Raw genomic sequence first — 14,767 nt, 5'->3', positions numbered from 1 at the left:
TTTTTCCTTGCATCCACTTGGTATTTGCTGAAATTCTTCTATTTTTCCCTGTGGTTTTGCCATTGTCTTTTCAAAAAAACGCTGAGCTTACGGGATATTTATATTGATTTGCATATTCAAAGAGGTGTAATTCTGGGAGGAGTTTGGGAGTGGCAGCAGGCGCATGCATGTTCGTTACTTTTCACGCTGACCGGGATTATGTAGCAGAAGAACGTGGAAGTTGGCATTCGCACAGATTTATGCATCTGGATTTTTTTGTGTGTATGAACATTTCCGCTTTTGTCCGTATGCCATGTTTTAGTCTGAGTTCTACGTACTGCATTATGCATGAGGCCCCTGGTCCTTTTAAAGTTTACTTGGCCTGGATTGAAGGGGGGCCCTCACCCTTGTCCAGCTTTTCATTGATTCCTAACGCTTTTCCTTGTTCGTGTGCTTATTTCTGCACTTCACTGGCTGTCTCTAATGCTACATGACATCAGGGCATGTCTCCGTATGGGTCCCCTCTGTATTTCAGGTTAGGATTCCAAGCTGTATACTGAGGCTAAGGTTCTGTGCCAGCAATCGGAAGATTTCTGGTTTGAATCCCATAAACACCAGAAGTGACTCTATTTCACTGGGCCCCTGAGCAAGGCCCTTAACCTGCAATTGCTTCGTCCTGCATCCAATCTGCATCCAGCCCTGCAAGCACGTCCTTCAGTTTACAGGGAACACTTGCATTTGGTGGCATGATTGGCACTCCAGCCTCTGTAAAAAACCTCACGCTGTTCCTGTGTGGTGCTGAGGTGTCACCCTTTGCACTCAGGTCCCATTCCAAGTGGTTTGTCGTGTGGTGGTAACAGCAATGCATCATCAGCACATGCTTCCATCCTCCTCTCTCTACCTCTGTTTCTGTGCTTCTGAGAGTACACAACACTTTAGAAATGGTTTTACACTCTTGCTCTGATCTATACTTTGATACAGTTTTATCACAGGGGTCTGCATAGAGTCCCATTGACATCTGGGCTTGGTTTTTGTCCTGGCATGCTATGTGAATTGTGGGACCTCATATATACAGGTGTGTGACTTTCTAAACGATCTCCAATCAATTCAATTAGCCCCAAGTGGAGTCCAATCAAGATCTAGGCATATCTCATGTCTCAAAAAAATCTAAACAAACAGGATGTGCCTAACCACAATGTGGAGTGCCACAGCAAAGTATCTGGATACTTATAAAAAATGAGATATTTCAGTTTTTGATTTTTAATACATTTGCAAACCTTTCTGAAAACATGTCTGCACTTTGTCATTATGGGTTATTAAGTGTAGATTCATTGATTCATTCATTCATTCATTTTCTAAATCATCTTTATCCTGATGGGCAAAAATGACATACTGCATTTATCTATTTAAATCTACAACACAATAAAGTGTGCATAAAGTGAATGGGTCTGAATGCTTTCTGTATCCACTATAGATACTTTAATGTTTGTGCAGTACCCCTGGAAAGGAAAAGGAATTGGGCTAAATCACACTAATCACTCATGACCGGACTAATTATACTATGGGGACCTCTCTGACCACAACAGAAGGTGTCATCTTTCCTGTAAACTCCTCCTGTGATGATTTTGGATGAGGTACCAAAGTTTATTCCTGGCTGGTGCAGTGGTTAGAGCTAACTTCACAGATCCCATATCCTACACCCAAGTTTTCATGTTCTATATCTGCATGGGTCTTCTTAACAACAACTTCTTAACTGTAAACTCAAAACTGGTCAGTGTTGTGTGTGTATGTGTGTGTGTGTGTGGGTGTGGTGCTTTCTCCATTGTCCCAATAATCTGATTTCGACTGTGACCCTGAATTTTGTTTGCCAATAACTCACTGATGACTGGTTCCGACCTTGTGACAACAGTTGTTGGGACAGAAACCACTACTATGTGACCATGAATTTAATGATCACCTTATAAAATGGATGGATGGAAAATCTGTTTTGCTGAAATAGCCTCAGGGCTCTTGCAATCCTGAACTGGAAGACGTGAATTTGGTTTGGCATCCATCTGTTCTTCAACTGCTTCTCACTTTTTGTTGCTTTGTTGCCTTCCAACAAAGTAGCTGGTGGAAAATTCACAGAGACTTGAGGAAAACATGTAAACTCCACACAAACAGAGACCAAGCATGGGATCTATAAAGCATAAAGCAGCAGCATTAGCCCACTGCACCACCCATGCCTTTTATGCTAGTGTAGAATAAGAAGATGTCTCACACGTAAAGCAGGGATTACGTAAACTGCAGTACATCTCCAGATTACAACCATACTTTTCAATTTGTGGTGTCGGTTCACAGTTCTGGGCTCCTGTGTGAAATTTTCAGAATACACGCAACTCTCACTCTGCCCATTACACCGAGAAATGCTTAAAAAGCCTCTGCACTTGTATCTTAGTCCAACCTAATGTGTCTTCCCTTTCTCTACCAGCTTTCTTTGTTTCCTCACCCATGGAGGAACGACATGTGTCTTTTTGGCAAGTGCTAGTTCAAAAGGGAACGCACTTTACAATACAATCTGGTGAAGGTGTCTGCAGTATTTTTAACCAACTTCACTCTGAATGATGAATTTTGCTCACACCCTTTATTGAATTCCCTCTAATCTTTTTATTTATGTCTATAGGGTGGTCCAGATCTAATTATGAAATTTTCATTACGCTATAACTTATTAAGTTTATTATATAGAGAATTCCCAAAAAATTATTTTTGTTGCCGATAGATGGCAGTCTAACAGCGGGTGCGATGTGTTTGCCTTTTCATAATTGCATAATTAGAACTGGACCACCCTGTATATAAATATGCACTGGCTTGTATTTTGATCAGATTTCATGAATACTCAAAAAGAGGCTTGGTTGGGTAGTTTGAGGTGGCTAAACGGTTTTGTCAAGGTCTTGAAGAAAACTGCCAATACTGGGGACACACGATGCACTGTTTATTCCTTTGTTTCTGGGTTAAACACTATGTGTAGTCACTCATCTAACTCCAGATAAGAAATCGCTTTTTCCATCTTTTTTTTTTTTTTTAACAGGTAATGGGGTCAGATTACTGAAAGACAAAGCATACATTAGAGCAGCAGGCGTTCTTGACAGTTCATGCAATATAAATAGACTTTACCCATGGGTACCTCAGGCTAGTCTCCGTGAATGCAAAGCATGTCTTTCTCTTTTACCATATCTTATTCTCAAACCCACTTAAGCTGATTCAGGATCACAAGTGTTTAAACCCATACTGGCAATAGTGGGCACAAGGCAAGAAACAGCATCAACCATTGCAGGGCCCACATACACTTGCTGTACATCCATACTTGCACTCATATAGGGCAAGTTAGGTAGCCTAACCAACAAGTCTTTGTGGAAGTGGGATGAAAAATGAAGTACCTTGTGGAAAACCCACAGAGACATGAGGAGAATATTCAAAATGCACACAGACAACAGCTAGGCACAGGATCCATGAGCCAGCTGCATTAACCCACTGCACCACCCATGTCTTTTATGCCAGTGTAGCATAAGAGGATGACTTAAATTCTCACACTTAAAGCGGGGATTAAATAAAGTGTGCTATATCTCCAGATTGTAGCCATACTTTAACATGTGTGGTGTCATTTTTGGTTCACAGTTCTGGGCTCAAATCCCAGGCGGGTCACTTTTCCATGTGAAATTTCTCAGCTCTCCATGTGTTCTGCACTCTGGATTTCTCTACAGATCTGCAAATTAGGTTAACTGGAAACTCTAAACAGGCATGGTGTGCATGTGTGCCTTAAATGGATTGGCGTATAATTTCAGGTTATTTCCTCCTTTTTACCCAAAACTCCTAGGATAGGCTTCAGCTTCCATGTACCTGATCTCACCTTTGGACAGAGCAGATTTATAAATGACTCTAATTTAATTTATTGATTAATTCATGTAAAAATGCATTTCAATGTACTGTATATTCATTAATATATTCACACAGTGGCCTTACTATCTTATCATTTCAGAGGCCCAGCGGTACTACTTGGCTAGGTCATTTTCTGTATGGACTTCTGAGTTTTTTCTCTGGTTTTCCAATTTTCCTCCCACATCCCAAAGACAAGTAGATGAGAGCAATGGATGGATCTAAACTGATGCTATATAAGTGATTATGTGTCTCTACGGGATTTTGCTCCATGAAAGATTGATGTCCCATCCAAGGTCACCTCCTACCTTATGCCCGCTACTGCTCACATAATCCCCCCCAAGCTCTAAAGCACTTTTACAAAATGGGTGGGTGTATAAATGGCTGGATTTGATTTCAGTAGAGTCTACCATTTCCCAGTTTTAAGTTGAGAAAAGTCTAAATGAGGTCCACTGCTACAGCAGCTGCCGACTTTATAAATAAAATAATAGGGCTCTACGATTCTCTGTCCTGCTTCCCCTAACCCAATAATAACAGGACACTACACCTAATATCAATTGTCAGAAGTACCAAATTGTATTGAGAGAATATTTAACATGAAAAGCCAAATCAAGGAATGCACAATAAAAGGAATGAAATAACACAAACTGTATATAAAGAAATAAGGTACAGTATGTCTGAAATTGAGTGAAGAACAGCTAAATGCAATGCAATGAATACAGTCACTTCCCAGTAAGAAATTACAATTTATATCCTACTGCACCTACAATCTCATTCCTCACTCCTCACTCATCCAGGGTAAATCCTGAGCACACAACTCAGGAAAAGTGCAATGTTGTGCTTCTTGGTCACACAATTCTGACTGGAGCAGGGCAGGCCAGTTTTTCCTGGCAGGGTGGTATTCTCTAGCAATGAAGCAATTCCTTCTCCCAAAATACAGTCAGTGTGTCTGCCTCTGAGTTTGAAACCTCTTTTAAACTCTCAACTTCCTTTTTTCTTTTCAAAAACGTTCTATTCCTGCTAGGCTAGGCAAAAATACTTAATGACCTGAGGTTAGTATAAGTTCACTGTCTATAAAGACCACTAAAGGAGGGTGACATCAAAAACCCACTCTCTGCTCCAAAACCTTCTTGATGGTGAGATAACAAGCATCAGAGTTACAAAACAGAGGTGGGGTACAACCCATAGAACCCCCTACATCAAACAGGAACGTGAGGAACCTGAGCAAACCACAAAGGCTGAAAACCCATTTTATGGTGGTCCGAGGCCTGATGCACTGTGGGAAAGTAATCTTGGTAGCAAGAGAGATGAAAGAGAGGTAGTGAGATAAAGGCACGATGGGAGAGTGTAAGGACTGCAATGAAAGCAAGACATGGCTGAGGAAAACAGAACATGAAGCAAGAAACAGAGATAAGAATGATCAGATGGATGTGTGTGTAAACCTGGAAAATGACTGTTAAACTGGTAATGATAACGACAGATTATATAGGAGGTGGATCTTCTCTTTTTGTTTGTTCTACTCCTTTTTGCCTCCATTAATTAAGACACATCCCATGTTACTGTTTTTCAGAATATTGGAAAGAGGATGTCTTGCCAGCAGTTCATTGGAAACCTTTCACGGCTTAATGATGGGGGTGACTTCTCCCCAAATCTTCTGAAGGTAATTAAGAAGGCTGTTAATACTTATTGTATGGAGTGTTAAAACCACAAATCGCATAGTGTGTACAAAACCCTTTCCCAAAATGAATGGTTTTTGGATGATCTCTTTCCAATTGCAAGAAATGTTTGAACAATAGAAAGGTAAGGATCCCACACTGGTAATTGGTGTAAATCTTATTTTATGCCAGTGTGGCTGCTCAAAAAATCAATAATATTTTTAATGTATTATTTTCATGACACTTTTATCCAAGGCAGCTTACAAGTTTGAGGTACCTTACAGTTGCTAATGTAAAATTTTACCTTTAGGACACAAGCTGGTTAAGTGACTTTCTCAAATACACAGAAGCTGAACTGACAGCCACTGGTTGATTATCGTGAATTCTATAAATATATAAAACGGGGCTCCAACTTGAAGTGACCCTCCTGTTTAAGGAGATAATTATTAATTGCAATTTAAACACTTTTGATTAAGTTTGATAGCTCTTGAAACAAAGACTATTTTTTTTAAAGTGACAGCTAATCAGCAGTGTCAAGATACTCTGTGGATTTAGACCTTCTGCATTCTACTGACAAGTAACATGAATGCAGACAATTGTGGTCATGTATTCTCCTAGAAGTGCTGCTTGATGAATACAAAGAAGAACAACATTAGTGACACACTTTTACCACTTCTAGCATGCTTACCATTTCAGCTATAGTAAGTGATTTGGCTTTGTTTTTCACATGGATGTAGGCATTTCACCCTGTTGTTCCTACTTGTTCCACTAAATTCAGCTACTGAAAAGAGATTCTTTGTGTAGTCTTTTCCTTGCAGCCCAATTTTAGTTCATCCACTAAATACTTTGCTCAAGCAGGCTTTCATGTGTGGGACAATCTGCTTGAAAGCAGAGCAGATGGTGACATCAATCTGTTTCAGATGGCACTCAATGCCAAGCCATACTTGCCAGGGAAAGAGAGAGAGACAGTGTGTGAGCTCCTGCAGAGAACAAAACTCCACAGTATCTGTGTAGCAGATCACTGAATGATGAAGGAAATGACCAGGAGGGCCATCTGACAGGTTAGCAGCAATTTTCTTATTGAGCATATGAATTTACCTCTCATCTGATGAAGTTCTGCATGTCCTTGGGGTGTATCTTTGGCATCTTGTTTCCCTGCCTTGTGTTTGCATGGTCAGACAAGAATACTTTATTTTTTGGCACCTTACGTTTTCAATATGAAGTAGTCATTCTTATATTTTCAATAAATGCTATGCATAACTATTGGCAAATATATTTGTAGTAATGATTTAAGGTGGGAAAGCAAATATTTACTGTATGTCTTTGTTTTACTAGTGACCCTTTTTGTAATTGCTGACTGAAATGTTAAAACTTCAGCCATCATATACACTACCTCTATGATAACTGTCAATATCTTTAATGACGGCCGGCAGGGTAATTTGACCAGCCGGGACATTCACAACCTGGAAGGACAGGGGGAGACAGCTCGCACAGGGCTTTGTTTCCCCCAGGACCCTAAATGGCAGTTCAGGGCATTTTAGGAAATAGAGTTCATCAACTCAGCCCTGTTGGGTTCATTGGATGCTGCCGGGAGTTGCTGAGGGATTTGGCAAATCCTACTTTATTGGGTTCCAACCTCACACGGAAGTGCTTCTGAGCCACAGCTTTGGGACTCTAGAATTTTTTCTGGGTGTTACATAATATTAACTACCTACCTCAACTCCGAGAGCCAGATTCAGAAGGAGGAGGACAACACTTGAGGTGAGAAGTTGAAGTGCTGATGAGAGTGGACGGAAAGATTGCTGTGTGCTGAATTGTACTTGTGGTGGTGGTGGTGTTGGAAACTCTTCCCTGTAAGAGTTTCATATAAATAAAACCTTGTGTGTTACTGAAGCACATGTGTCCAAGCATTTGTGTTTTTGGGAGCTACCCCCTGGTGACCACACTCTGCTCTCAGAGAACTCAGTAGAGAACTTGTTCTTTTTGTGTATGATTGGATTCCATAATTATGGTAGTTCCTTGCTACTTTTCCTAGTGTAGTGTGGCTTCACGAATATATGTTTTAATCCCACATTAATTAACTGGATGGTTTGTTTAATAGAAATTAATTAATGGACTGCTGAAGCACCTACAGTTTTAGGATTCACAGACATTGTTTCCGGGCTCCGTATTATTAAATAACAAAGAGCACCAGTGGCGGTATTCAATAATTTTATAAAGATGATTTAACGTTGATTTTAAATTTCTGCACATCACTATGCTGTATTGGCATCATAGCCTATAATTAATAAATGCCTTATCATAAAATGGATTAAATAAATATCTGCCATCAAGAAAGAATAAAGGTTACTAAAACTGTCCTCAGTTACTCTCTTTTGATCTTATTCTGAATAGCCACTCGGCAAGTACTAAAACATCACATTTCATTCTGGTTCATCATGGCTTATATCTATCACACTTATAATGATGTACAGCTGTAAAATAATGCTGTTGGCATTTTTGTTATACAGTATATGTAAGTTTTTGCTTTGATAAAAAATCTAGTGTCATCAGTTCACATCAGAGTTATTGTCACGTGTACACAATGCAATGAAATTCTTATCTTTATATTGGACCAACATGGAGCAGGTTGCCACTGTTCTTGTCTGGTGACTCAAATCTTGCTCCATTGGTTATGTATAATATCCACCCAGCCATCCATCCATTTCTTAAATCCGTTTATAATCTAATATCACAAAATAAGAGGTAGTGACTGAGTTTCCTTTTGCAAACAGTTTCACAAAATACTTGCTAAATTTTGATTCACATGTGATTTCACAACTGCAAAACTCACTTAAAGGAGTGTTTTAGAGTTCTAAAGGTTTTTTAGGTGGCTGAAAAAAAGGAATATCGCTCCATAAAACTGTACGCCACTTTTAATTTTTTTTTATTTAATCAGAAAAGGGGCTTGATAAAAATAAATAGACATAAACTGACTTTTGAAAATTCAAGGAGACTCAGCACAATCCAGAATGAAATAAAATGATGTAATCACAGCTGTAATCCAGCAAGCCATTAAAACTGCTATCCGAATTAGTTGAGAAGAAAACACTGCACCTGAGGTCTCAAAGCTCTGAAGCTTTGTACTTTCAGATAAAAGTGTTGTCCAATCAGCCCCAGTGCACTTCTGCTGGGAATTGTACTCCCTGCATCTACACTGGTTTACATCACAGCCCTTCTCCCCTTCATCCCATGTAGTCTACATTTTAAGTTGGACCAACAGCAACACACATGCAAATGTTTTTTTGAAAAACAGCTCTGCCAATTTTGAAAGATTGGCAAACAAACAAAAAGACAACCAACAGATCATAATTTTATTTTTATGGATTGAGCTGATGCTTTTTTCAAATCAGTTTTCAAGATTATGATATAATTATACTTGTTGAAATATATATTTGTTTCCAGGTGGTGAACAGGCAGTTTAACTGATTGGCACAGGGCCGGTTCAAAATAGAAATAATACTAGTGTTATGATTTTTTGGTAACTTTTGCTGTCATTTGTTCCCTGTTATTTAGTTGATTTGGACTACATCATTAATTTTTGTCATTATATTATTGACATTTTGGGTTGCCATTTTGCCTTACGGGTAGCACTATTTTGAGCATCTTTGTTGATGGATATCATTGCTACCTCGTAACAGCTGATATCCATGCAGCGTGACCTCTGCAGTATGCCACTTTATGAGACAGCAAAATGTTGCTATTGACACTGTGCAGGTTTCTGGACACAAAAAAATATTTTTGCAGTGTATTATTTTATGGTTTTATTTCCCAGTTCTAATTTCCCACTATTATTTTTTCACTATGATTTCTGAATAACAATTTATTTTGGTGCTTTTCATATGACTTCTGGTTTTAACTCAGATTTGTTATATCAACAGCAATTTCCTAGTCCACGTGTGATTTTTTCTTTTTTCAGTTCTGCTGTGTCTCTTATTTAGGCAGAACAACTGACAGTATTGAGCGGCAGAGTGGCCAGAGGTAGCACTGCTGCCTTGCAGAAAGCAGACCAGGGTTGATGTCCCAGGCAATCTCATCTTTGGCCTGGTTTCCTTCCAAAGATATGCAGCTTAGATAGATTGATGATGCTGAACTGACACTGATGTGTGTGTTTTCACCATGTGATGGGCTGGCAGCCTGTCCAGGAATTCTTCCTACCTTGTGCACCGTGCTTGTTAGTGTAAGATCAGTTTTCCCCATTATCCTGTTCTGGATTATCAGGTAAAGTAAATGAATGGGTGGGTGGATGATATACCTTTGATCATTTTTCTTCTTTGATCATTTTCACTTTTGATCATTATTCTTCCAGTCATATTTCTATATACAAAACACAAATAAGATACAGGCAGGACTCAAACCACAATACCACTGTCCTGCAATCTGCTCTGTCCTGGGATTGTCTCCTCTCTGTGCCCTATACTTGTTGAGAAAGACCCCAGTTTCCTTGTGACCTTGCTCCAGATAAGTGGGTTTTATACGATGGATAGATGGAAGCTTCAAAACTGACACATATAATAGCAGTAGTAGTGTTGTCATGTGTACAGACGAGGTGAAATTTTTACTTTCTTGTCTTACTGACATGCAACTCATCCTCACTCTCTGGCATCAAGTACTGTCAGTCATTTTCAAACCCGTTTTGCCCTGAACAGAGTCACATATTGGTTGGGGCTGGAGCCTATCCCAGCTAGCATGCACAGAGCACATGGAAGGTACAAACCCAAAACAGGGCACCAGTCCATCTTAGGGTGAACACACACAAACTCCAACTACACACCAGGACCAATTTAGTTTCACCAATCCACCTAGCTTATATGTCTGTGGACTGTGGGAGGAAATTGGAGCACCTGGAGGAAACCCACACAGACAACATGCATACTCCATTCAGGGATATCCCTGGTCTCCTTACTGTGAGGCCGCAGTGCTACCACTGTGCCACCCTCAACTAGTACAGTAAAGTGAAATTCTTACTTGCATTTGTGACCAAACTTCAACACATTGCCCATTTGTGTCACCATGTTAAACAAGAACTTTGTTTGACATATCTGAAAACACAAATCACCTTAATCTGATGTACTCCTTACCCCTGAGAGAGAAATACTCCAGAATAGTCTATATGGAAAATGCTGAGGGTTGTTAGGTTAGGTTGGGTAGACTTCATCATCCAAGAGGGAAATTTGCTTGCATCATGAGAGTACAAAAACATAAGACATTGTTACACTGATACAAGAAAACAGGCAAAAAACACAACAACTAAAAACTAGATAGATAGATAGATAGATAGATAGATAGATAGATAGATAGATAGATAGATAGATAGATAGATAGATAGATAGATAGATAGATAGATAGATAGATAGATAGATACTTTATTAATCCCAAGGGTATATTCACATAATCCAGCAGCAGCATACAGATACAAAAAAACAATATTAAATTAAAGATTAATAAAAAATACAGGTAACGAGTGTTATCATAAGTACTCACACACATTTAATGCAAAGATTGGCAACACTTTAGTTTAGATACTACAAAAATGTGAAATTAGTCATTTACTCTTATGTCATAAGACCTTAATAAAGGCTTCTTTAGGAATTAATTATGATAACAAAAGTATCAGTAAAGTGGATATGCATCTGTGTGCAGTTTGGCAAATTAAGAGCCCGTGACATGCTGGTAAAATGCTACAGAATACAAGAATGACAATGATAAATGAGGGGATCCTGAAATACTCACAATGTCCGCCCATATACAAACATCCTTACATCAATGTTTGGTTGAAGTGTACTACTTATAAAGGTTATATTGGTGATGTGCTTGCTATGGGCTGAAGTTTATTAATAATGAAAACAGAAGAATATGTGGCCAAAATGGAAATATTCAGCTTGTTTTATATGAACCACTTTTGTCTGAGGACTGGAGGTCCACATCTTTCCTAGTTATACATGAAAGTTAAATGTACACTTTTATAATAGCATCCTAAGGAAGAGAAGGTAAATTGTCTTTCATAGGTGGAGGATGAATTTCTTGCACTGCCAGGGGACCATAATGGACGAACTGGGAAAATGAGCATACCAGAAGCAGTTCATTACCCAACATGACAGATGGCAGTGTTCTTCAGAGCTGAACTTGATTAGTTACACCCACAGGGTGGCATGGGAATTGCAGTCTGGAAACGCAGCCCTGTCAGGGTTTTTGGGAACCACCAGAGGGTGTTGCCAGGGGACAACTGCTCTGGTTTCTATACAACTCGGAAGTTCACCAGACAACCTGGGCACAACACCAGAAGCAGTTCCCGTGTCAAAAGAGAGCCTCCAGCCTCACTTGATTTAGTCAGAGTTGGAGCAGCGGGCAACACTCTATGGGAGGTGGAAGGAGAGAATTTATATTTATGAATTGTGGCTAGCATTTGTATAAATAAGGTGTTGGAGACAAATAAAAATCTTTAGTTTGAAACTGGTATTGTGTTAAGCATTACTGTGTGTGCAGTTTGGAGATCAGTTACACCCCTTTGTGGTTGCAATTAATTTTCCAGGACTCTGCCAACCGATGGCCAAGAAATCCTGCTGACTATGCCAGTTGTGCCACATTCAAAACCAGGATGTGGCAGCATGGAGTTCTCTTAATATTGAGCGAGGGCACACACAGTAGGGTGATTAGCAATTTTAAACTGGCCTGCAGTGGGTGCCTAGATGCGTGTGCGAATTTGCTCTACATTGGATGCTGTCCAATCTAGGGCTAACTGTGGTGTTGTGGACAAAGTGGTTGTGAAAGACTCCTTCTGCTCTGGCCCCAAATCTGAATAGTATGAAAGAATTGATGCATGGATTCCTATTTTTGTGGGCTCAGGTGCAGTGATAAAAAGGCAGAGTACCTAAATACTTGAAGGTACTATGTGTATTTGTAAACTCAGATTCTTTTAACAATTAACTTTTTGAATAACAAAACTAAAGGTGAGCAGGAGACAGACTGTTTCTTCTTCATATCTGAATGCCTCTTCAGGAAGCCTCTTTAAAGTCTGAGGGATTCGGTCTGAAATCCAGCTGCTATTGCTTATTACCTAGCTGATAATAATTTACCATCATAGTGTTTTTCTACAAACCATGAAAGTGGAACTGACTGTTGCATTTGCAAAGCATTGTGCTCCCAAAAGCTCAAACAAACACATACCGCAGATAAAATAAATTAAAGCAGTATCTAAGATTCTATTACATCCCCTAAAGACACAGATGGCAGAGTAATAAAAGTTAATAATAGAAGAAAAACGTTTTTGTTCTCACAGAGTGAGGGTCCCGCAGACTAACACTAAGGGAGAGTGGCCAGCTCTCAGTTAGTTGACAGGCAGCTCAAAAAATGGCTTGAAATTGGCATGAAGAAGGCATGTGTAAAAAGTCTACATAGACCGTGAAATAAAGACAGTACTGTTTTTTAATTTTTTTTTACTGTTCTTGTACAAATGTTACTCTTTCCATCATCATTCATCAACATTAAGTGTGAAACCTTGCATATACACTTGACCATTTAGGTTTGACATACTCTCTATTCATTGAGCTGCTATTTAGCACTAAATCATTCTTTGTAGTTTTCAGTTATTGCTTTATAGCTCTAAATTAGGACTTAGAGTGTCTCTAATTTAAAATTAAGCTAAATCATTTCATTTAAACTAGAATAGTGCAGTGCTCATTAACTAATTATTGAAAAGGTCTACATTGTAATTAATAATCAAAGCTCTGAAACCAAACACAAACCTTGATTGATTGCTCTCTGAGGTTTTAATGTCACATTATGGTTGCAGTCTATCAGTCATATTCCTAGCATTTCACCCTTAATATTCACTTTACATTTGTTTCCCTGTAATTTTCATTATCTTTGTTATCATTTATTATTTTTATCATTACTATGTTGATGTTGCCACATCATTTCTGGCTGTATTGTACATAATCACAGCCATTTTGTTTTTAGGTATGATGCTCTTTGCCTTCCATGTTATCATCATGTTGCCAATGTCATGACACTGAGACTTTAAAGTACAACTCGACTCAAAAATTATTTTTTTTATATTTTACTTACCCCATATAGTCTATAGTGATGGCTGTTAAAAACAATTAATTTTTTCAAACTGAACAGAAAGAAAAAAGATAATGATAGAATAGAAGCCAATGGTGACAAATGCTGTGCAATGGCAAATGAAGTGAAACGTGGAAGAAACATGTTTCTCCTTCAGATTTCACACCAGTACGTCCCTTTTTATGAAGCTACTGTGAATGTTCTGGTTTTAATGTAATGATGCTGGCTTTTACTGCCAATCCCTGCACTTTATTATCTACTTTTGGTAATTTATTACTTTGAATACTATTCAAGTGTGATGAACTTACATGTTGGCACTTTTTGCATCATTATTTTTCAATTTTGAAAAATTTTCTAGTGCATTTCTTATTTATTTATATATTTTCTGATTTCTCTGGTGGTGAAATTTTATGTTCTGTTAATTTTTGTGAATGTCATTAAATATTAAGTGTGTCAAGAAACGCTAGTGGTTTTCCTTCATACCTTTGGCAATACGCATTTATAATGCTTTGCTGTGACTCCTCTCTTTTCTTTATCCAAGTCAGAAGTTTCCTTTTTTTCTGTGTATTTCAGGGGAGCAGTCATTATATGTTCATTATACAAATGGGCCAAATAATGTGCTATCTATCTATCTATCTATCTATCTATCTATCTATCTATCTATCTATCTATCTATCTATCTATCTATCTATCTATCTATCTATCTATCTATCTATCTATCAATCAAAATCAATAAACATATTTTTGAGACAAGTATAGTAATCTTTCTATCAATATGTCAATCTATCTGACCTCTACATGTTAAAGACAGTTATAGGAATCTACTGTTGTGTATCTATTATTAACCAATTGTCTTTCTATCTATCTATCTATCTATCTATCTATCTATCTAATTTTTTTTTTCTAAAAATGGAGCTCACATGTTTTGTGTCATCACTTTCCACCTGTTTAAGATGTAGTTATTCATGCCTTAGGTTTCCTAATGTGGATCAAATCTTTTTAAACAAGGATAATTTCTAGAACTTGTTAGTGCAAGTAAAGCTGTTCCGCCTGGATAAAAGTAAAAGCAGGAAGTAATAGGTTTTGCAGACCAGGAGATGGCTGTAACCAAATTCAAA

The 14,767-nt window shown here is 38.4% G+C and overlaps 1 protein-coding gene across 1 annotated transcript in view; it reads left to right on the top strand.

The window, feature by feature from the left end:
• Positions 1-14,767, top strand: part of LOC120538928 — a 179,684-nt gene that overhangs the window by 67,646 nt on the left and 97,271 nt on the right. Inside the window, exon 9 of the mRNA XM_039768552.1 lies at positions 5,462-5,551. Within this exon, the coding sequence (XP_039624486.1) occupies positions 5,462-5,551 (90 nt within the window). The remainder of the gene's footprint in view (positions 1-5,461; positions 5,552-14,767) is intronic.

The sequence above is a fragment of the Polypterus senegalus genome, chromosome 1, assembly GCF_016835505.1.
Source record: "Polypterus senegalus isolate Bchr_013 chromosome 1, ASM1683550v1, whole genome shotgun sequence".
Classification (NCBI taxonomy): domain Eukaryota; kingdom Metazoa; phylum Chordata; class Cladistia; order Polypteriformes; family Polypteridae; genus Polypterus; species Polypterus senegalus.
The sequence above is the reverse complement of the archived record's forward strand: the minus strand, read 5'-3'. Positions and strand labels throughout refer to the sequence as shown.